The 22,586-nt window shown below is 54.0% G+C and overlaps 1 protein-coding gene across 11 annotated transcripts in view; it reads right to left on the reverse strand.

Annotated features, from left to right (window-relative positions):
* Window positions 1-13,021: 13,021 nt before the first annotated feature.
* The window catches only part of NEDD4L (NEDD4 like E3 ubiquitin protein ligase), a 64,271-nt gene continuing 54,706 nt past the window's right edge, over window positions 13,022-22,586 (reverse strand). For all 11 annotated transcript variants that reach the window (XM_064141780.1, XM_064141782.1, XM_064141783.1 and 8 more), the window contains 12 exons: window positions 22,506-22,571; window positions 21,656-21,885; window positions 20,558-20,679; window positions 19,966-20,036; window positions 19,079-19,174; window positions 17,962-18,035; window positions 17,250-17,310; window positions 16,546-16,605; window positions 16,091-16,198; window positions 15,395-15,491; window positions 14,919-14,991; window positions 13,022-14,366 (listed from right to left, as the gene is read on the reverse strand). In XM_064141780.1, coding sequence (XP_063997850.1) covers window positions 14,264-14,366; window positions 14,919-14,991; window positions 15,395-15,491; window positions 16,091-16,198; window positions 16,546-16,605; window positions 17,250-17,310; window positions 17,962-18,035; window positions 19,079-19,174; window positions 19,966-20,036; window positions 20,558-20,679; window positions 21,656-21,885; window positions 22,506-22,571 — 1,161 coding nt within the window. In that variant the 3' untranslated portion in view covers window positions 13,022-14,263. The remainder of the gene's footprint in view (window positions 14,367-14,918; window positions 14,992-15,394; window positions 15,492-16,090; window positions 16,199-16,545; window positions 16,606-17,249; window positions 17,311-17,961; window positions 18,036-19,078; window positions 19,175-19,965; window positions 20,037-20,557; window positions 20,680-21,655; window positions 21,886-22,505; window positions 22,572-22,586) is intronic.

The following is a 22,586-nucleotide window of genomic DNA, read 5'->3' on the forward strand; positions in this document are numbered from 1 at the left end:
AGCTGCCCATTGCAGTGACTCCGTGCTGGCTTAGATCAGCTCTGGAGATTGCCATGCAGTTTTTCAGAGGAAATTGCCACAGAACTCCTGGGCTCCAGGTAGGAAAAGCTGCTATTTATCTGCTAATCCCAGATACCCACAGTATTCGAGGGGCATCAGCCTTCACAAAGATGCACATTCACCAGCTACTGCCACAGTGCAGCAGGCAAAGGGGAGGCCTGCGTAGTGCCAGGGCAGCTTAGATCACTGAAGGGAGACTGCAGTGACCCTTGTAAGTCGATGGCTAGTGGTTAAAGATTACCTATTTGGTCATTCTGGCTACTAGATAAGGAAAGATTAACTCGGAGCAGCAGAAAGTAGAGCAAAGGTATTTAACCTGCAAACCATGATCTCTGCTGATTTCTGCTGGGGCTCAGCAATCGAAATTGATCTTAGTTTCCCAATTGTCCAGCTCAGGACATCAGTTCAGACCATCCTGCTGTTGCCCAGTGTCTGACACACCCAACACAAAGAGTTCAGGTTGAGGATTGTCTTCAGGTGAGGTGTGTCAAGTCTTGACTGCCAAGGTGCCATCCACAAAGTTTGGGTTTCCCCAGCAGCCCAGCTGCAGACTGGCTGTGCAAGAGGCTGCTGTGTGCAGGCGGCTGGCACTCAGTGGGAACTAGGGGCATCTCCTCTGCAGACACTGCTGCTGGGCTCCCTAGCTCCGAGTCCTTTGCTCAGGTCAGCTCTCTTGCTTCCACTCACCTGGGAAATCAACTATTCAGCAGCAGGTACCAAAGGCTCCCGTCCACCACTGCTGCAGCCTGCTTGTTGCAGGGAAAGGCTTAGTTCCATAAATCACAAATGGCAGCAAAGCAACACCACGAGGTGATGGACATTAGCAGAAGTGACTTCCCTCCCTCCCGGCCCTTTACCAGCTGCTCTGCAGGCCTCCTTCCCTGGGACAATTGGCTTTTGTACCAGTGGTAAGGCCACAAAGCTGTGGGCCCCACGTGGCAGTGCCCTGGGTCAGGCAGTGCCAGGGCACTTTGCTGCTGTGCGGTGAGTTCTGATTGCTGGCAGCCATTAGAAACATGGAATTGACTCAAGATGCCACTCTCTGCTCTGGGACCCATGGAGCACAACCTCCCCTTGGTCCCTGGCTTCAGTCTCCATGCTGCTGCACATGGTGACCTGCTGAGCTCAGTGCTGTCTCCCGAAAGGGTTCTGCAGCAGCTGCCATGAACAATCACAGCTTGGCTCAGCAGTGCCCAGCACCATCTTCCTCTGCCACCTCCGCACTAAGAGGCCCTTTGTTGCCTTGCTGCCTTCTGCCCTCGCCAACCCCGGTGCCAGGTGTCTGCAGAGGTGTGCGGAGCTTCACGGGCGGGTTTGCCATGCGGCAGCCCTGCGCAGCCAGCGCACTGACAGCTCCCTGCCCCTGCTGCAGCGCCGCTGCTTTGCTAGATGAGGACAGGCGACTCTGTTCACCTTCTCTGCAGAGCTAAACTCCACAGAACCGGGAGAGCCTTTAGCCCCCCGTGACACCCCCTTGGACAGGACCCCGAGAGCTGCCCGGGCTCGGGGCAGCCCTCGGGGCCCAGGGCGAGCGCCGGGAGCGGCGGGGCCGGGGGCGGAGCCCTGGCAGGGGCCGCAGAAGGTTCCCGAAGGGGCTGTGCTGAGGGAGCAGCCCTGGCAGGGGCCATTGAAGTTTCCAGAAGGGGTGGGCTGGGGGTGGAGCCCTGTCAGGGGCCACTGAAGTTTCCAGACGGGGTGGGCTGCCGGCGGTGCTCTCTGGCCCCTGGGTGTGTGGGCAGGGCCAGTTCCCGGGCACATGCTGTCCCTTTCTGGAGGGAGAAGCCAGCCTCTGCGGGGGTGCAGTGCTGCCCAGGTGCATTCAGTGGCAGCAGCCAGCACTGAAGCAGTTAGTGAAGGCTGTGGTAGGAGGGGTTAGGAGCAGGCTGGAGAGGGTGCCCTGTGCCTTTTGCCTGCTGTGGCCAGCGGTAACCGAGGGCGGTTCAGCTCCTCAGCTTGTGGAGTTGCTTGTGCGCAGCTGTAGTGTGATCTCCCCTGCCTGCCCACCCGTGTGCCTCAAGGGAGAGGTTCAGCTGACACGATGGCAAAGGAGCCAGTGCAGGCTTGCCCCAGCCGTTGCCCTTTCTGATCTTTGTATCGAAATGGAAGGTGTTAAAATGGTTTGCCCCCATAGAAAGACACGAATAGGAGGTCTTTGTCACCCCCTGTTGGCACTTCTGTGTGTCCTTGCCCTGGTTTGCCCTGCCTCTGGCTGGTGACGGCAGAAATAACTCCCACAGCTTTCCTGCTGGAAGTGCATAAGGCCAAAGCTGAGAAGCAGCCAAGATGAGGCTGCTTAAGCACAGGTTGGGGGGGTGTGTTCTCTGCGTTCCCCCAGCCACGTTTGGTGACTAAAACAGCTCTCGTGGCGTGGCACTGCAGACGCTTCCCTTGCTCGGCATACGCTTTACACACGGCTGTACCTCAATCATCAAGTAGTTTACTGTTCCCTGCGGCGAGAAACTGACTCTCGCACAGTTGTGCCAGCCCTGCGTGCCACAGTTCTGCCGGGCTGAACTCTTTTCCACCAGACCCTGATTTCAGCACTCGGAGATCATCCATGTGCTGTTTGCTTTCCTATCTCGTGCCTCCGGGCGATGGCTGCCCCCATCCGCAGCTCGTGTCTGTGGAGCGCCGCAGGTGCAGCTGCTCTGGCTTAGCCTGACACAGGTGCTGGGCATTAGCACAAATTACCCTGTGCACAGGGGCAGCAGGTGGGAGAAGAGCAGGTCTTGGCTTCTAGACAAGATGGAGCAGTAGCATTGCCTGGCCTGGGGAACTGCAACCTTATTTAGCAGAAATTCCATAGTCTGCAGGCTGTAGGAGTGGGGTTGGCAGCTACACAGATGTGTAGGTCAGACAGGAAGTTAGTGAGTCCTTAAGGTTAGTTGTGAGGGTGGCTCAGGTACCTTTCTGGAAGCTTCTGAGGGGCGATCCCAGCAGTGACTGCCAGAACAGGCTGGGTTCAGCTGGAGAAGCTTACCTGTCACACTGGATGGTACACACAGAGACAGTAGTGGCTCTTCTGGACTAACTCTACTGGAGTGAGCAAGCTTGCAGCTAGCAGGTAAGTGGCCTTTTAATCTTTGTGTGTAATGAGGTAGCTCCAGTGCTCAGGAATTAAAACAGGAGGTGGAGTTGCTGTTGCATGTGTTAGATTTGATGGTCTTTATAGAATGGGCATCAAAGGGAAATGGGTGGAATCAGAGTTAAATCACCTGAAAACCTGCCCCCTCCCTGGCTCTCCCCATCTTCATGCTGTGCAATGAGGGTGCAATTAAAAAAATGTGTAGTTAATGGAGTTGGAGGTGGTCCTGTGGATGCTGAGTGGGGCAGTGCACCAGCTAGCCCTGTGGGTTGTTAGCCTCTCCAGCAGGCAGATGAAAATGCTTCTTTGGTGTGGTGCTCTGCAACTCTGGAATGTGCAGGGGATGTGTTTCATGTCTGTGCACTTGGCAGAGCTGTCTTACAATAAAGACTCCTGTTGCCCTGTGTGTGGCTTGAGGCTAAGTGGAATAGTTTAATGACAGAAATTACATCATTGGTTGTAAAAATTAAATAATGATCAAGTTTGTATCAATCACTGGTTTGCTGAGAGGGATGCAAAGCCAAAAAGTAAAGAGCTTGTCTCACTCCGGGATGCTGGATCTATTCGTTTCCTCTTTGTTCTGCTCTAACATCTCTGCAGATCTTGGCTAACACATAACAACCTAAGCTGGGCTGGTTGGGTTTTGTTTGCCTGTCTGGGAAAGGACAGGCAGAAGGAGAGGGCAGCTTTGAGCCCCTTCTGGGTGGTTTTCTTTGAGAGGGAGTTTGGATTTCTGTGTTACTGCTATCATGTATAGAACTGTAAATACCTACTCACATATTGTATGTGTATGCCTGCAGTCCCCAGCACAGCGCCAGGCTGGGTGGGGAACGGCTGAGAGCAGCTCTGAGGAACAGGCCCTGGGGGTCTGGGTTGATGGGAAGCTCAACATGAGCCTGCAGTGTGAGTGCAGTCCAGACAGCAAGAGCAGTATGGCCAGCAGGGCAAGGGAGGCGATTCTGCCCCTTTTTTCTGCTCTCCTCAGACCACACCTGGAGTCCTGTGTACAATTCGGGAGCCCCCAGCACAAGGACATGGAACTGTTTGAGCCAGTCCAGAGGAGGCCACTGAAATGCTCAGAGGGCTGCAGCAGCTCTGCTCCGAGGACAGGCTGAGAGAGCTGGGGCTCTGCAGCCTGGAGAAGGCTTTGAGGAGACCTCGGAGTGGCCTTCTAGTATCTGAAGGGGGCTACAGGAGGGACTACTGATGAGGTCTTGTAATGACAGCAGGAGGACCAATGGGTTTAAGCTCACAGATGGGAGATTCAAACTAGCTGTTAGGAAAGGGTTCTTTGCAGTGAGGGTGGTGAGACACTGGCACAGGCTGCCCAGGGAGGTTGTGGCTGCTCCCTCCCTGGAGGTGTTCAAGGCCAGGTTGGATGAGGCCTTGAGTGACCTGTTCTAGTGGGAGGTGTCCCTGCCTATGGCAGGGGGTTGGGACTGGCTGAGCTTTGAGGTCCCTTCCAACCTAAACCATTCTGTGGTTGTAGATTTTGCCTTGTTGCTAGTGTAGCTTCATCCTACTTCCAAGCCACTTGAGCTAGTCTGGTAAATTTCAGCAGTGGTGGCAAGTTCCTAAGCCACCACATTGTGCCTGAGAGCTGACAGGGCTGTGCTTGGCGTCCACGCTGGGTGTGTGGCTGCGCAGAGGTGGTCTGTTTGCGGGGGAGCTGCTGGCTGGCGAGCAGGGCAGGGAAGTGGTTGAGAGCAGGAGCAAACACCCAGCTTTTGTAAGCCGTGAGGAGCTGGGTGGAAGCAGCAGGAGTTAGCTGCCCACACCAGATCACCAGAGCTTCACTGCCATTGCCATGGCCTCCTTAGCTTTCCAGGTTTTGCAGTGCCAAGCTCAGAACACAAGTAAATGAAACATGGACTTGCCTTGTTCTGTGTTCCCCTTCTTAACGTCTCGTTGTGCTGGTGCTCGTGTGTGAAGGAGGTGCTGGCTTGCTGCTCACACTCCTGGTCTGGGGCTGTTTTTAATGGCGAGGTGAGCATCCCCTTGAGAAAGGGCCTCTCTGTTTTTTGAGGGTGAAAGAAAACCCAGGGAGGGGAGAGGGAGGAGACCTGTTTGCAGCAAATGCCTGCTTTGAATGCGCGTGTCTCCAGAGCACCTGTGCCTGTAGGTACTGCAGGGGTATTCCGGGAGCTCTTGGAGCACCACGCCCCTCAGCACAAAACAGCTACAGCTGCCTCTAGTCCCACGAGTTTTAAAGACGATTGCTTGGTCCCAGCAGCCCTCTTCATCTGAAGAGGCCTGAATTTGCCCTGGTTTGTTTTTAAAGGCTAAACCTTCCTGCTGGCACTGAAATGGAACGCTGCTGTCCCGTGCTGATGGGAAGGGGCGCCTGCCGCTCTCCTTTTAGCACTCCCAGTGGCGTGGCTTTTCTTGCTAGTAGCTAGAGGATTGGCTTGTTGGAGCAGAGATCCAGCAAGGATCAGGTACTCTCGTGTCCAAGCAAGGATTCACCTGCAGTTTGCAGCCACTCAAACAGATCTACCTACAAGACTACACAGGGATTCAGAGGTCGTTCTGTCTGCGTACCCAGTTCAGAGGGGTTACCACTGGTGTGTGAAATGGAAGGCAGAACTCACCTGCTGCTCCTAGAATACTCCTGAGAGCTCCTTTTTCTTCCAAGGGAGTTAAAACACCACACCGACTCTCCGCCCTGTCCCCAGTGGCGAGTGGGTCATTTCCTCCAGCTACCAACTGTCAGGAGGGTGTGCAGCAGCCCCTAAGGTGGTGTGGCAGGAAGGTGCCAAAGGCACGGCTGCGCCTGCAGCTCTGGGGCCAGGAGGGACTCTTCCCGCACCTCTGCCGTCGTTAACGATTACTCAGGGCACGGGGCACAAGCCTGCTCCGAGGCTGGGCTAGGTCTGTGTTACTGCTCTAGGACTTGGGCCGGGGCTGCGTGCCTCGGCGTGGCACTGAGCTGCTCTCTACAAGACTTCACGGTGGCCCTAGCAGCTGCAGGCAGGCAGGGCCAGCAGGAGTGTGCTCTCCTGTTGGAGGCTGTCGGGCTTCCCAAGCACGCAGCTGTGCCGGGTGCCTCTTGGGGAGAAGAGGCTGACCCTGCGAAGCTCAGGCTTGCTCAGAGCAGCAGTGTGCCCAGCTGGGGTGCCTGCTGGTACTGGCATGGGGAGGCAGTAAGTCTTGATGCTGGGCAGCGTGCCTTGGGGGGGAAACGCATGTGCTCGTGGGTGGCAGGGGAGCTGCATACGTGTGCCAGCCTCGTGGGGACCTGATTGGAGCAGGGTTAAACATTAATTGTTCTTATCACTCCTCTGCAAGCAGCGTGCCCAGGCACCAAGAGGGCAAACCACAACCCGGGGTGCATCAATTGCAGCATAGCCAGCTGGAGGGGGGATTGTCCCACTGTACTCAGTGCTGGTGAGGCCTCAGCTTGAGCTCTGTGTAGTTCTGGGCCCCACCGTTAAAGGGTGTGAAGTCACTTGGCTGTGTCCAGAGTAGGACAGCAGAGCTGGTGCCAGGGCTGGCAGGCAGGTACTCTGAGGAGCAGCTGAGGACTGAGTTTCTCTCCTTTGGAGGAGAGGAGGTGTGCTGGTTTGAAGCTAATGGCAATATTTTAATGAGAGAAATTAGATTAAGGGCTCTGAAGAGAAAACAATGGTGATGTCTATTTCATTCCTAGGTTTGCCGAGATGTATAGAAACAAAGGCACAAACATAGCTAAGGCAGTCTGTGTCTCACCCTTGCTTCTGTCTGGAATTGGTGTAACCCAACTAATCATTTCCTTCTGACCCCCCCTTGCCGATTGTTCCAACCACCTTGCACGTAAGGCAGACTCTGGGATAAGGTTGGGGTGAAGGGTGGTTGGGAGCCCCTCCTGGGCACTCTGGTGGTTGGGAGGGGTGTTGTGTTCTGTATTGCTTTCAACTGGCATAGAGGCTAAGGGACGACAGGCCTGCCAGTGTTTGAGAGGCCTTTGCAGGACGCCCTTAGCCACATGCTTTAACTTGTGGTCGCTCTGAGGGTGTCGGAGATGGGTGCCATAGGTGTGTGCAGGAGCCGCACTGGCTCCCTCCTGTGATGTGGCTGAAGTGACAGCAGGAGATGGTCTGTGTGGAAGTGTGCCTGTGTGTTCCTGAGAAAACAGGCTGTGCCCAGAATGATCTCAGCATAGCTCAGCTTGGAAGGGCTGCAGGAAGCCCTTAGTCCAGTGCTCAGACTGAGCTGGTTAGGGCTTTATTCACTTGCGTCTTGAAAGCCCAAAGGCTGCACCAACTCTGAGTGACGCGTTCCCAGCCTAAGCAGGTGTGTTGGAGCCTGCACGCAGAGAGGGGCACTGGCAGAAGGACCCAGGTGACCAGCAGGTGTGTACTTGTCTGCACAAGGCTGTCAGTTCTGCGGGCAGGTGGCATTGGCCAGTGCCACCTTCTGTTTGATTGAACAAAGCCAGAGCATCCCCAGTGCAGGCAGGGACAGTGGTGGGTTCTTCTAGAGGGGTTTTGCAGTCTCAGTGAAAGCTGGAGGAGAGCTGGCAGCTGCAGGAGGGAGCAGTGAGAAGTTGCACTCAGATACACCCACGGCCTGCCTGCCGTGGCAGGGGTGAGCTTGGTTCTGGTTCCCTTTGCCTCGCCTCTCAGTGGGTGGTTGTGTTTTCTGCTCTTGGTGAAGAACGAGACAAGGATTTGTAGCTGAGCTTTTCGGTGCATTTCAGAAGTCCTTCGGGTGTATTTCAGAGTCTGAAAGGTGTCACAGAGTCCCTGGTGTGAGCTTTCTGGGTGGTGTTAGCCTCCTGCCCCCCTCTCCGGCTGCCAGGAGAAGCTGATAGCCCAGAGCAAACAAGCCACCAGCAGATGACCAGATGAGCTGACACTTTGGTCGTTGGACCCCTGTCCTTCAGGATGTGGGCAGATGTGCTCAAACAAAGCTATTTAAACAGATGCCAGTGGCACAGATAAGAGGCAGTATAGGCAGATGTATATACCCATCAGCCTTAGGGCAAAGAGAGCTGGGTGGAAAGGACAAAAGGCATCTTGAAAAGAGTGGCTGTGTGGCAGGAGAGCCTGGTGGCAGCTGCATCTGGAGACTGGCCCAGGGCTGCTGTGGCAGCCCCCTCCACTAAGTGCCACTCGTGCTGGTGTTCCATTGCTGTTAGGTGTTGTGATGGTCTGCAGTAGTGTCATGGGTCCCTTGGGGAGCCCTGTTCGTGTGTAGCAGCTGCAGGAAGGCCTCTGACTCCCCTGCAGGTTGTGTTTTCTCTCTCCGTTTCATAGAATCCCGGAATGGCCTTGGAGATTCCTGGGGGCTGTGCTTCTCCTTTTCCAGTCTGTGGGGGCTTGGCCAGGCTGCCAGGACTTCTCAAATACAGTGGTCAGTGGCCTTGGCCGCAGTTTGTCTGCCAGCAGCTCGGTGTGGGCTGTTCCTCACACCAGCAGCCTGGTTCTTGCTGCACTCCCCACACCCAGTGCAGCCTGCTTGCTGCTTCTGGGCCAAGGCTGCCCGAGCCCACTCCAGAGACATTTCCACAGAAGCTGCTGTCCGTGGAGCTGCCATTCCCTGAGCTTCCTTCTCAGGCTCTTGGGGCTGCGTCCATCCGTTCTGCTCTGTTGGTTTGGGTACTGGTGATGGCTTACTTGGGGCAGAGAGCTGCAGTATACTCAGACTTTGTGAACAAGAGCTGAAGGAGCTTAGGGGTGGGTGTAGTGCGAGTCCTTCACCCCGTTCCCTTCCTGTAGAGCCAAGTGGAAGCTGTGTAAGGTAGTGTTAACAGCATGGATCTCTGGAATGAAGTTGGAAGGAATGTTGCCATCAGTACAGCTCAGAGTTGGTCTGACCTCTGCAGCTGCTGTGGGTGAGCAGTTATGCTTTTATCACCAGAAAGAAAAAAATACTGACCTCTTGTACCAGTGCTGTCAGACTGTTTGCCACATGGCCACATAGCAAATAGGGTCTGTGTAGTAAGGGTCAGCAGGAACCAAGGTGCTAAAGGTGGGCTTCACAAATCTGCAGCTGGTCCTGGTACAATTGTGTATATGTTGGGTGTGTCACCAAACCCTGTTTCAGGGGTCTGAGTGCATCAGTGGCCAGGGATTTCTGAGCTGGACCTGATTTGAGCTTTCTGGCTCCTGCATTCGAGAGCTGAAGGCAGCTAGGCACAAAAGCAGCTGCTGAATTCTGGGGAGAAGAGGTCTCCTTGAGAAGCAGGGGTGTCTCTTAATTTGTTTTTTTCATCAAAGTTAAAGGAAAATCTTGCTTCAAGGACTCCACAGTGGGGGAGATTCAAGTTCTGGTCCAAAGCTGTGATTTAGAAGAACTGAAACTGACTCTCTTTAGTGTTTGTCTCTGGACAAGTTTCTCTGGAGCTTTTTTATCTTGCTTGAGTTCTAAACATTTCTTCTCTGTGCCAGTGCACTGCCAAGCTGTGGATAGCAGAGAGCCTTTGCATCCACACTTAAACTGTTCCAGTGGCTGTTCTCCTGGCACAAGGCCACTGCTTACCTGTAGGTGAGGAGAGCATTTGTCAGATCTAGGCTGGTTTTGAGGAACACTTGGACTTGTCTTGGGCTGCTTCCTTCTAATGTAACCCTACCTGCTTTTCTGTCTTGGGGGTTAATTCTCCCTGAGTATTGGGCCATCTGCCAGCTCTCTTACTGGGGCCAGTACTGCTGTTACAAGCGAGAGTCAGAGAAGAGCCACAGAGAGATGCTCCCTGTCTTGCTATCACATAACAAAGTCCTTTATAAAAGGGAGAGCAATTCATTGTGCTTTGTGCTGCGTGCTCTGATTTTCTTTTTGAAGCCTAGGGGCACAGCTGGGCAGGGCTGGGCACAAGATGGTGTGGGTAGCAGCCGACTAGGTAATGTCAAGTCACAGTTTCTGTGTCCGTTGTTACTGCCTAAGCAGACAGTGGAGGGTCTGGTCAGCATGCGTGGTTAGGAGCTGGAACATTTGAGACTTGACTGTTTTCTTGAAGGCTGTTGTTCACAGAGGGAAAGCACTGGGCCACGAGAGCTTCTGGGATGGTAGGGAAAACGTTGTGGGAACAAGTAGCCCTCCATTCCTTGAGCTCTAGGTGGCCTGCAGAAGAAGGAGGCTCCTAGACTTGCAGAGAGTGTTGGCCTCTAGCTTCTTGGAAGCGCGGTTTGGTTTTGTGTCAGGCACAGAGATGTGCCCCGCGGCGTGCAAAGGGGGCGGTGGAGAAGAGATGTGCCCCGCGGCGTGCAAAGGGGGCGGTGGAGAAGAGATGTGCCCCGCGGCGTGCAAAGGGGGCGGTGGAGAAGAGATGTGCCCCGCGGCGTGCAAAGGGGGCGGTGGAGAAGGGTCTGTCTGCTGCAGCCGGCTGCCCTTTGCCGAGCGGTGACCTCGGGGCCGTCTCCCTTATCCTTTAACTGCAGTCCAAGGTCCAGAGTTTGCCTCAGCTTATAGCTGATTTCGCAGCGAGGTCGTGTCCCCCGCCTGTTCCGCTGGTGACACAGGTCTGTGAAACCAGACGAGCTCACTGCGGTTTGGAGAGAGGCTGCGAAGCCCACAGGGAGTAGCCCTGTGGCTCGGCGATGCGTGCAGAGCCGCAGGCAGCCCGAGTGACGCCCTGGAGCAAGGCAGTCGCCTCACGCTAGGCTGGTGAGCGCTGGGAGCCAGAGCACAGGTGGTGTGTGCCCTTCCTTGCGTTCCTGCCACTGCCGCCCCAGCTGCCAGTGCTGCCCGGTGCCCAGGTGTGCACTGCAGCCTTCCTCTGGGCTGGGAGTGCTCCCCCAGCCCTTAGGCTATTGCAGGAGCCTTGTGGCACGTTACGGGAGCACTCACAGATCTGAAAGTGCTGTCATCTGAAATGGGAAGCTGCAGGGGTAAAACTTAGAAGTGTTTGCGTCGTTGCACGCTGCTGGCAGAGTGGGGAGAGGAAACCAGAGAAGTGAAAATGCACTGAGATTTAAAGTAACCTCCCCCTAAACATTAATAAGGTTAAGATGTGACAGGGAAAAGGGAGCAACATCTGCTTGTAATGAGTGTTTTGTCTCGTGCTGCACTTTAAACTCGAGAGCCTGCTCTGCCAAGCCAAGGGAACACCCATGGCAGATAGCAGGAAAGTGGGGTGGGAATGGCAGATGCAGTGGAGCAAGAATAAATGGGACTGGAACAAGGCTTGCAGTCCAAAGCTGGGGGAAATAATCAGTGGAAATCATCAAGAGAGATCTGTCTGTGATCCCATCATTTGGAATGTGTGAAATAGGGACGTTCCCTGATGGGTTGCCATAGCAAACCCTGGGCACCCTCCTCGTAATGGCATTCTCTGGGAACGCAGGCAATGGTGGGGGGCTGTGGACTTGACCTCTGAGCGAGAGCAGCTTGGAATTGTCATTCAGCTGGCTTCGAAGTAGTGGGGTGCTGAGGCAGAGGAGATGGTGGCCCTGCTGCTCAAGCTGCTGTGGCAGAATCTGCCCATCGGATACGTGTCCAGCTGGACCTTAACTGGCTCTGGTGTGGTTGCTTTTGTGAGAGCAGGCTTGAAAGAGAAGGAATGAATTTGTGTAGTGCAGGATTTTTGTCTTGTCAGAGGTGGGAAGCAGCCAAGCTTCTGGACTGGAAGTGCAGATGTGTTCAGGGCTAATGGAGCTACTGCAGCATCTCCCGTGGGTGGGTACAGAGCATGGCTGGAATTCTGCTTTGGGATTGGAGTATATTGGCAGAGGTGGTGGGATTTGTGCCTCCTCATTTCTGGGGCAATGAAACCTTACCAGCCATACACAGGTGGCACAGAGAAAGGACTCCACTCGGAACACAGCCTTGCCACCATTTGCCTTTCATTTCCAATTAGAAACACAAAGGTAATTAGTGTGGGGTTTGGGTCCTTACACCTGCTGATGTAACCATGCCAGGACATTTCGGTATCGTGGAAGGGAGGTGCCCATCCAGCTGCTGCGGTTTGGCTTTAACCTCACTGCAGAGCACTGCTCAGTGCTGTGCTTGGCCCCTGGGAGCAGAGCCGTCTGCTGACGGGAAGGAGTTCAGCAGCAGCACGAGGGGGGGCTGCAGCACCAGCTGAGTGAATGAACTTCTGAAAGGGTTACACGAGGTGCAGACAGCCCTGCCAGCAGCCAGAACTCAAGGGAGCAGAATAGGCACAAATAAACTGCAAACAGAGCAAATTCTGTGCTGATGATGTAGCCGACCAGTAAGGAGCCTGGTGAAGGAATGACTACCGCAAAACAAGTCATGCTGCAGTTCCAGGCTGGGGTGGTGGACCACAGCATCACACACAGCTTGCTAGGCTGAGTCATCCTGGGGCTCGGTGTCTTTCGGAAGCCAGAGGGCAGCACTGGTGAGCTCCGCGAAACGTGCTCTGTAACAGGTATGCCCACCCGCCGGCAAGCGGAGCAGTCTCTGGCGCTGGTGCCCAAAGCTGCTGTGCTGACACACGGAGCCGAGGTGGGTGCCCAGCATGTGGTACCTATTTATAGGTTGCCTTAGGCAGAGGCTTTGCTTTCTCACCTAGCTGGTTGGTGGGTCTGTATTGAGCCCGATTTCTGTTGTCCTGGTTTGTGAGGAGGGGGCTTTTGCTGGGAGGAGGCTTCAAGCCAGCCTGGGGTTGTTACCTTGCTAAGGCTATGATAGTGAGAATGGGTTACTCATTTCAGCAGCTGGGGAGGCTGCAAATGTTTCCCTAGTCCTTGTCATTCTCCTCTGTGTAACAAATGCTTCTGTTACCCTCTTCCCAGCGTTTCTGGTCACGTACAGCAATGCCAGGTGGGTTCCAGGGTTTTGTGAAGAGGTTTTAGGTTTGCCTAGGCACCTTGCCCACAGTTGTTCCAGTTCCTGGCCTTCTGTTCACTTGCTTAAGAGGGCAGGGGAGGGTGGGGGCGTGCCTCCCTCTAAGTGTGTGTTGTGTTGCTGCTGCAACCATTTCACTGCAGTGGATCAAGTACAAATCTTTCACTTTTAATCTGTCACAAAAGAGATGCAACTCAGACAGTATAGTTTCAGCATGCAACATGGCATAGGTAACAAAATCAATTAGATAGCAGTGTATATTAAATAGATCTTTGTGATTAAGTAAAAAATAAATCACAAAAACAGTTGCTGAGGAACATGTCTGCAGGCTCAGCTCTACAGCTGCGTGTTGGTTTTCTTCTCTACATCAGCAGCAGCCAAATTCACAACCGATAGATATTGCACCAGAAAGACGAGTGCAGTGAGGAGGAGAACCACATTACTGCTCATGATAGAAAACAGGTATGACTGCCGTGTGTTACATAAAGTGCCTTCAGAGCTGGTGCCTTAGAGACAGCCGGAGCCCCACTGCTGCTCCAACGGGAGGCGAGCTGGAGCCGTTTCCATGGTGCCACATCACACAGTGCCAGGGTTCAGTCAGAATGCCTCCCTTGTGCCAGGGTAACAAAAGAGTCACTGTACAGAGGTCGCGGCAGGGCTAAGCATCCTCTCCCGAAGTGGTGATGCCAGCCCTGCCCCAGAAGGCTCTAGTACATGCAGGTACTGCCACTGCCCAGGCAGCTGCTGTGGCGAACGCGGGACTGGGTATGCCAGGATTCTGCCTTGACTTGAGCTGCTCCGTCTCTGTACAAAAATGCGCTGTCAGCCAGAGAAAAACATCCAAGTGCTCGGGAAAAGAGCTGCTCTCCACGTGCAGCCTGTGGGGACAGAGCCTCCGGCACAGCCTGAAACCTGTGGGAAGGTGAGGCTCAGGCTGTGCTTTGAAAAAATGACACTGGCATCAAGTCTGGTATGAAATTAAGAAAAATGCTCATTTTCCAAGTATATGATATTTAATTGCCATGAAGTAAAATCTGAAAGTGTCTCAATCAATTGAAGTAAACATGAGCTGTAATACTAGACCTGTAAAATTATTAATTCCATTCATTGTCATTAGAAATGATGTAAAATGTTTATTAAGGGCTTTGCCTACAGAGGCACAACATAAATAGAGTAAGTCCTGCTGAAATGTGATCAGTCTGTGTGGGGCAGTCGGCGGCTGCAGGGAGGGCCAGGAAAGGCACCTGCAGGGCACAGCTCTCACTGGCTGCACCACGGCACGGTTGCAGGCTTTGCTCCATGAACCAGCGCTGTGCAACTGTTCTGCCAGAGTCGGCCTGGGCCCAGACGGGCAGCAGAACTCCTGCCAAGGGGAGGGAATGTGGCCGCTTAATCCACACCTTCAAAGCCCTGGGCGTTTTCCACTGCCATCAGCAGCTTCTCCCGCAGGTCTTCGAAAGATTCATACAGAGGTAAGTCAAGGCGATTAAAGCTGCAGGGAGGGAGAGAGAAGTCACTTCACAGCAGCACTGGGTGCAGGGAAGGGAGCCCAAGTGCCTCCCATGGCTTTCACTGCCCAGTGCCTAAAACCACTGGCAGGCTGCCCTGGCTCCAAGAATGCCTGGTGCAGACGTGCAGCTGTCTGTGAGTGCAGGGGAACAGAGAGGCAGAGCTGGCTCTTCTCACACACACTTTATCGTGCAGCAGTCAGTGCTGCAAGGTTTGCACTGAACAGCCTGTGCTGGCAAGGCTGCAATGGAAGGAGTTTATCTGGGGTGAAGCCTCTCTGCTGTGCGTCAGAAGGCAGAACAAGTGCTGTCTGCAAGCAGTAGGAAGCTGGAGCCTTGCTCCCTCCTGAATCGGGCGGGTACCCAATGGCTGTGCTTGGCCTGCCACGTGGATACCTACAGATCTGGGCACACAGTTTGGAGTGCCCCATTTACACAAAGCTGTTTGAGCCAGAACTAAAATCCCTCAGAGGAGCAGGAGCTTCCTGGCAGTGGGACAGCACAGAAAAGTGAGACAAGGGTCTCTCTTGACTTACCATGTGTGAGCTCTGGGTAGCTTATCAGGAGTTCCCCATTGCTCTATTGTAAACAGCTGAGGACCGTTTGAACCTGGTTGAAAAGGAAAATCACAGGAGATGAGAGGCACTACAGAGACTGCCTAAATCATCTCTCTAACGTGGAATGCTGCATCACTGGCAGGCTGGGTTCCCCAGCTGGTGCAAACTCTTAATGAAAGCAAATAGGAATGGGGCTACTTTGTCCAAGCCCCTTTAGCTGCTTAACTGCCCTTGTGTAGGGCATGTGCAGAGGAAGCAGGCTCAGACACTGAGACTTGGAACCCAGAGTGCCTGGTTGAGCACGCAGGAGCCTGCTCTTTCACAGGGCATAGGTATTATTCCTGGAGAGTGTCTCTGTATCACCCCCAGTGCACACCCTGCCCCAGTTCTCCAGTGCTGCTGGGGCTCCGAGGCAGGCTCTGCGAGTGCCTGGGGCGCAGCCGAAAGGGGCTCACCATAGAGTTCAGCAAATCCATTCATAGGCACTCGTGAGGTCCCAGTGACAAACTGCAGCAACCGAATCCGCTTCTCAGCATCCATCAGCAGGACGGCCTGGGGGCACACAGCACTGTCAGGGAGCTGCCTCTGCTACAAACCCCGCTGCACCAACACTGCTTCTGCTGGCAGTGACAGACCTCTGACAGACACATGCACGTCTCTGCTTATACACGCCCCACGTAGCAGCTTGTCCCTGCTTAAAGAGGGACCATCCTTTTCCAGCTGCCTCTGAGACACCACTCAGGAGGGTCAGTGACCTGTCCCTGCCTGGGCCCTGGGACACCACGGGTGCATGACAGGAGCAGTACAGAAAAGCCTTCAAAACCAGAGACTGCAAAGGTGTACAGAAATCAGATCTGGTGGCATTGCAGCAGCACCTCTGGGGCTGACACAATCAGAGTCTCCAGGTACACCTGCCATGGGCAGGGAAGTGATACAAGAGACCCAGACAGGGTCTGCACAGCACACACGGGCTGCAAGAGGCTCATGTTTTTAAGAGCAACATGTAGGGAAAACATGTTGGCAGGTTTTCTGGGTGCACAGGCTGGGCACCCACACTGCAGAAGGCTTTAGGTACGGCAGCTTGGGCTCTGTTTCCAGGCCAGCCTCTCGGTTGCAGCACAGATCTCCCTGCAGCCTCCCCAGGAGCTTACCTTCCAGAACCACTGGATGACAGGGTGGTTTGGGCAGTACCCGTTCTTGTAGATCGTGTGTTGTCTCCAGTCGTTGACATCCACGTCACCAAGGCCACACATCAGCAGCTGGGGAGGAAAGGGCATGGTGACAACGGGACAACTGCCATCTGAGCACTGCAGAGGCACAGCACACCGTGGCTGTGTGCTGCTGTGCTGACAGCAGGGCTGGGAGGGCACACGTGGGTTCTCAGCAAGCCAGCCAAACCACCTCACTACAGACTCACACCTTGCTGTGCTCTATGCCACCACTCAAGGACACCGTGTTGTGCTTTTATGTGATTAACAGACTTGTTAACTGGGGAGAAACATCTCATTTCCCACTGTAAGCAAAGCATCTGCCTCTGAAAACTGACTCCTGAGCAGTAAGTGGTGACTGCCAGGTGCCCGTGGTGCATCTCTGATGTTAAACTCACCTCTAGCTCGTTTTCATCAAATATTTTAATCAGATCAATAGGCAGCAGTTCTGTGAACCCCTGAAAGGGAGCAAAACAAAGTTAAAATGTCTCCTACCATGTAAAATTAAGGGTTTTGTCTAACAGGAGCTGAAGGCAGCTACAGAAAAGCCGGGGAGGGGCTTTTTAGGCTATTGGAGAGTGACAGGACCAGGGGGATGGAGCAAAGCTGGAGGTGGGGAGATTCAGACTGGATGTGAGGAGGAAGTTCTTCAGCATGAGAGTGGCGAGAGCCTGGAATGGGTTGCCCAGGGAGGTGGTTGAGGCCCCATCCCTGGAGGGGTTTAAGGCCAGGCTGGATGAGGCTCTGGACAGGCTGACCTAGGGTAGAGTGTCCCTGCCCATGGCAGGGGGGTTGGAACTGGCTGATCCTTGTGGTCGCTTCCAACCCTGACTGATTCTGTGACAATGAAAGAGTTGCTGAAGTGTGAGTCCCTAATTGAAAGCATTAATTACTACATTATTTCAAGCTCAAAATGATGTAAGGTGGAAAGAGAATGATCTGATCGGGGAAAGAGTAAATACTCTTACGTATATTCTTATACAAGGGAAAGCTGGGGACTGAAACACAAGCTTTAAAACTCCTCACTCTCTTAACACTGAGGTGAAAAACATCTGCTTCAAAATCTGTGATGTGGGGAGCAGAAGCAGGTAGGAAGCCTTACCTCCAGAAAAGCATTCATCTGCTTCTGAACTCTGTTCACAAACCTCCACTGGATCACCAGGCTGTGGAGAGGAACAAAACCCCGATTACGGGAAGATACAAAGTGCTTAGAGAGCTCAGCCACCTCCCGACTCTCAGCTCCTCCTTCAGGAGTTTGGCCAGGGCGCAGTTAAAGCTGGCTCTGGCGTAGCCCTGCCACCTCCTCCGCTATTAACCCTCCTGTTGCCGGCAGCAGGCTTTGCCTGGACACTGGAAGAGCAAGAGGTATTTGCTGTTGGCACCTGACTGACCAGACACTTGGTCCTTCCATCTCTGAGCAATTAACCCTTCATGAAGGCTTTTCTAGGGCACAGCTACCTGCCAAGCTCCAGAAAGCCAGGTCCTTCCCTCTGTTCTGTCAGCAGCTCCTTGGCAACGTTTCCTCACTAACTCAGAATGCCAGCGAGTGCAGCTCAGTTCCTGCTTCCCCACTCTGGCAGGCAGACAAACGGAGGAAGCCTAAGACTAAGCCTAAGCTAAGGCCTGCCCCCTTTGGGTTGTTTACAGTTTTTCAAGTGGAGGAACTATAGCAGTTGTACCAAAGGGAACTGTGGGGGGAGATGTGCAACACTTCAGGTTGCACCTAACAGCTGCAAATGAGAGCAGCCAAGTGCTGACTCTCTGGTTATAAACCCCCCTGGTGCCCCAGCACGAAGCCACCGCCGCCTACGTACTCGATGTACTCCCTCTTGTTTTCGTTGGTGACCATGATCTCTGACCCGTTCGGCTTCAGGTCCACTTGATAGGTCTGCACAGAAACCCAAACACAACATCAGTTCAGGACATGTCTCTCACAACCCCACTCGGCCTCCAGGCAGTCCTTCCCAACACTGTTACTTTCTTCTGGGGTCAGGTCTATCTTTTGTAAGACAACACCACCACAATTAGCTACTTGAAGTCCTAAAGACTTGGGAGAAGAGCAAGAAGTCTCTCCAAGTAAGCTGGTGTATGCCTTGAGTCAGAGAAGAAACTTCTGCAGCAGAGGTGAAGCTAAACTGTTGCAGAACAGATGATGATGGGAATTCCCAATAAACACCCCCGGCTGCTACAGAAACTCTTCACTGCTCTCCCTGACTGCCCATGTAACCAAAACCCTCCTCTTGCTCAGGGCAAGTGCCAGCTGGCCCTGACAGCACACTGTGCCCAGGCACCTCTCAGGAGGGTGCTGTGGGCCAGGGTAGCTGGGGCCAAGCGCTAAAGAAGGGCACTGACAAAGGTCCCGGAAGCCTAAAGGCAAAGTAATTTGCGAGAGAGGTATTACTGAGCTGCTGTGCTGTACAAGCCCAGTCTGCTGTGCAGTCACTACCTGTGTGCAGGCATCATGAAGCTAGCAAAGCAACCCCGAGGCATGCAGGGCAAGCAGGTGAGCCTCGACCTCAGCTCAACAAACTCAGCATCTCTTTGCTTTAGCCCTCGAATTACAGTCAGCAAGTAGGCCCCAAGACATGTCCATTCAGCAGCAGAGACAGATGCCTGCAGTGTGCTCTGCCCTCTGCTGCAGTGTGCCAGGATGCTAAGCACAGAACCACACTGACTACGACTCTGCCTCTTCCTGTGAGGTCACCTGCAGCCTTCCAAGCCCCAGACGATCCCAGGCCAAGGCTAGTGAGGAGTTTTTTGCAGGGAGGGCATGCTGCTGGCTGCTCCTCCTGGGCATTCCCAGGCTTGGCAGGCTGTGCCGGCAGGAACAGAGGCTGATTAACAACAGCCTGCCATGAGCACTCAGTGCTGGCCAGGGTCACAGCCAGGAGACATTCCCCAGCCAGTAGCAACATGGAAACCCTTACACACCTGTCCAAAGTTTTCCTCATCTATGCAGAACATGAGGTCCAGCTCTGTAGGGTCGTTTTCCAGGATCCACTTCAGAGAGTTGTAGTATTCACTGTCCTGCAGGCCACAATTAAACGTGTTTGAACATGGGAACATTAAATGGAACAGGTGAGGAAAGAGACCATAATCCAAAGGCAGTGGGCAGATGGGCATTGACTTAGTGCACAGCTACTGTAAAGCAGGCTAGGATGGGCCACTTCATGGCCACCTCTAGCCTGATATGTGACTCTGGTTAAATGGCTCACACTGGCACTACTGACCAGCACAAGAAACCAGCTGCAGCTCCCTGGGTAAGTGGGCAGAGAACATCTGTGTGTTTTGCAGCACCACTGTCATGCAGCACTGTGAGCACTAAGCCCTCCAGCCTGCTGGAGAAGAGGCCTCACTGCCTGCAAGGGCACCTTCGTCAAACACAAAGAAACAAGGGTGTGTAGCTGTCCTTAAGCGTTGCCCAGCAAGAGAGCCGAAGGGTGAATTTCAAGAGACCATTATTTGCTCCTGCACTGTCAGGAGAGGAACATCCTGCCAGAGTGTGGGGGGCGAGGCAGTGGGAGCTAGAGGGAGCAAAGGCAGCTGCTGCAGAGCTAAGGGAAGGGCTGGACAGACCCCTGAGGGTTAAAGAGAGCAAACCAAGGATGTCCTGCTGAGTGCCACTTAATCCCCTCCCCGTCGTCCCGGGGCAGCACAGCCGGTGCAGAGAGCAGGGCCAGAGACCTGCCCGTCTGCATCTGTGCAGTGCTGCAGCCGCGGCCTCGTTGTTTGCACCACAGTTACTGGAACTGCTGCCTCCTAGCAGTTTGCCCGGAGCTGAGTGTGACCTCACTGACATGGCCTAGCAGCTGGCTTACCACCGACTCCATGTCCTTCAGAGTTATTGGCTTCCCCAGCATCATCTTGTAAAAGGGTCTGATGAAGAAGCCTGAAAGAGAGGGACAAGTGTTAGCTGCAGGCTCTGTCCTCCCAGTTGCCACAGGCAGGAGTGCTTGGGGCTGTCCCCAGTGAGCCAGCTGAGTCCCAGCACTGCTCCTGTGCCCTCTGGTCCTCAGCTCCAAGTGCTCCGCCACTCCTGGCAGTGACCTTCAGCCACTCATGGCCAAAAGGTTAATGGCAGAGACATAAGAGACGTAGAGCTGAGCTCCAATAATTTCAACTGCCACTCCTGTCCTGCTGCTAAACAAGACCTGGGCCCTTTCATGTGTTTGCTGTGGGATTCTCAAGACAGAAACTGCCACCAGGAATGATCTCACAGCTCAAAGCGTGTGGCACTTGCCAGCCATGCAGGCTTGCCTGCGAAGAGCTGCTGTGACTGTTGTGGCTTTCCCCTAGGGACACTGAAGACTTAGCACTGCTGAGGTCACTTTTGGCCACCGTTGCCACCAGGAAGGCAGCTTCCTAGTGGCGGCTCCATGACTTCCCCCTGCTGAGAGCCCAGGAACTCACCGTCCAGGAGCTTGCCGTGGTACACTGCCAGGCCAGCCACGCGGCCGATGAAGGTGAAGTAGGACAGGTGGTCCTCGTTACAGAGACCTGAATTAGGATTAATCTGAAGTGTGTAGTTGTCCCTTTTTTGGGGAAAGAAAAGAAACAGCTCAATGACCACACCTTCAGAGAACAGAGGTTAGATATGTCAGTCATCTGAGCTCAGGGCCAGTCCATCTGCACTAAGGGAATGTGGCCACCTGTCCTGGCCAGGCTGCGGGGGCTGCCCTAACCAAACCCATCCTGCTAGGACCGTAGTGACCACCCAACAAAGGCAAAGTCCTGCTCTTGGGGTGACTCCTGTAAGAGGGCTGTGCTGCCCTGGGGGCAAAGCCTGGCATCACTGCAAGCAACAAAAGCACTCAGTGGAAGAACTTTGGCTAAGCTGTCTCCACAGGGCTCCACTTTTCACTCTTCCCAGCCAAATTTCAGGGCTTCGAATTGCAGGATTCTCTTTGGCAGCAGTCGCTTCTAGCTGGCCTATCCTTAGCTCCTCTTCAGTGCCTTCAGCTGCTTCAGGAGCTAAGGATGGAACAGCCACCATAGGAAAAAGAGCACTTCCCTGCCACACACTAGAGACCATCTCTGAAGCACATCTAACCCCCAGGACACTGGAAAAAGCTGCCAGTGGCCTGCAGTCTTCTAACGGGCAGCAAAGCACTGAGACTGGTGTGCAGCTGTGTAAGACAGCCGTGCACAGGCAGCAGTTCTGAAGTGCTGCACAGTCTGAAGGGTCAAGATGGACACAGGGCTTAAAGTCATTTCCCCTCTCTCTGGAACGGCTGCCTCTGGCCCCAGCCCCGAAATGGAACAGCTTCACCATTCCAGTCTGATGTTTGCCCCCAGGAGCAGGTGCCTGTGCAGGAGCTTCTGTCCATCCCCTTTACAACCTACTCAGCACCTCCTAGGGCAGTGAGCTTGATGCCCACACCTGCAACAGTGAAACCCCTCCTCGCCTAGCTGTGTGCACACTGACAGCTTCTTTGGCACTACTAACTGCTCTCTGCAATATCCACTGTGTATCCCTTATCAAACAGAAATATTTTAGTGGGTACTTACGTTGCTGAGTATTCAAAGAGACCATAGTAGGGGTTAAACATCTCCTTGGACAAGAGAAAAAACCACTCTCTGGCCACACCTCCATAGTCAAGTCCTTTTTCTGACTCAAATTCAATCCAGAGCCTGGCTTTCAGTACATCAGGTCTCTTCACAGACATGATTCTTCTGTAGGACTCCTCAAAAATATTATTCCTGTGTAGTTTCATCTCAAATCTGTTTGGGATGTCGGCCTGCATGAGAGAAGATTGTGTCATCCAGGTGACAGCTAAGCGGCAGACCGCACAGCTGGTGCACAGCTTCCCTCCCGTGCTTGCTCCTAGCAGGCTGCCTGTGAGCAGCCAAAGCTCAAGGAGCAGACTGGAGAGCCATCAGCACCCAGGGGAGGACGCTGGCAAGGCAGCTGCCTGACCGGGGACTGACAGATTGCGTGTGCACTAACATGGCCCCTCTCTGCTGGAGCTGCTCCTCAAGAACCTGGTTGCCAAGGCCAAGGAGACTGGGAGCTTGTGCCAGATCAGCATCTGTGGGCTCTGCTCCACTCCACGTTCCAGCTCTGCCTTCCAAGCTGAAGGTAAAGTCTTAACCCTCAATCCTAGCTTCAGCCTAAAGGCTTCTACAGTAGCATCCCAGTTAGGGAAATACATCATCACTGCCCCTGCCCCTCTGCCTTGGGTTTATGTTCACAGAGAACAACCGATGAGTCCTAGAGGTGGTCTGGAGCTCACAGCTTGGCTTAATTTTCCTACTCAAACGCTTTCAGGAGCAGCAGAGTCAGGGAGAACTGCCAGGGGGCTGAGGAGGGTAGCCCAGCCTGTGCCCGCGGGGCGGCGCGCAGCAGGGCTCTACTCACTGGCTTCTTGAGCTTCTTCCGGAAGTAGTCATACTTCTGCTTGAACTCCCTGGAGTAGGGCACTGCCTGTGGGAGACAATC

This window comes from Pogoniulus pusillus, unplaced genomic scaffold (genome assembly GCF_015220805.1).
Source record: "Pogoniulus pusillus isolate bPogPus1 unplaced genomic scaffold, bPogPus1.pri scaffold_72_arrow_ctg1, whole genome shotgun sequence".
NCBI lineage: Eukaryota > Metazoa > Chordata > Aves > Piciformes > Lybiidae > Pogoniulus > Pogoniulus pusillus.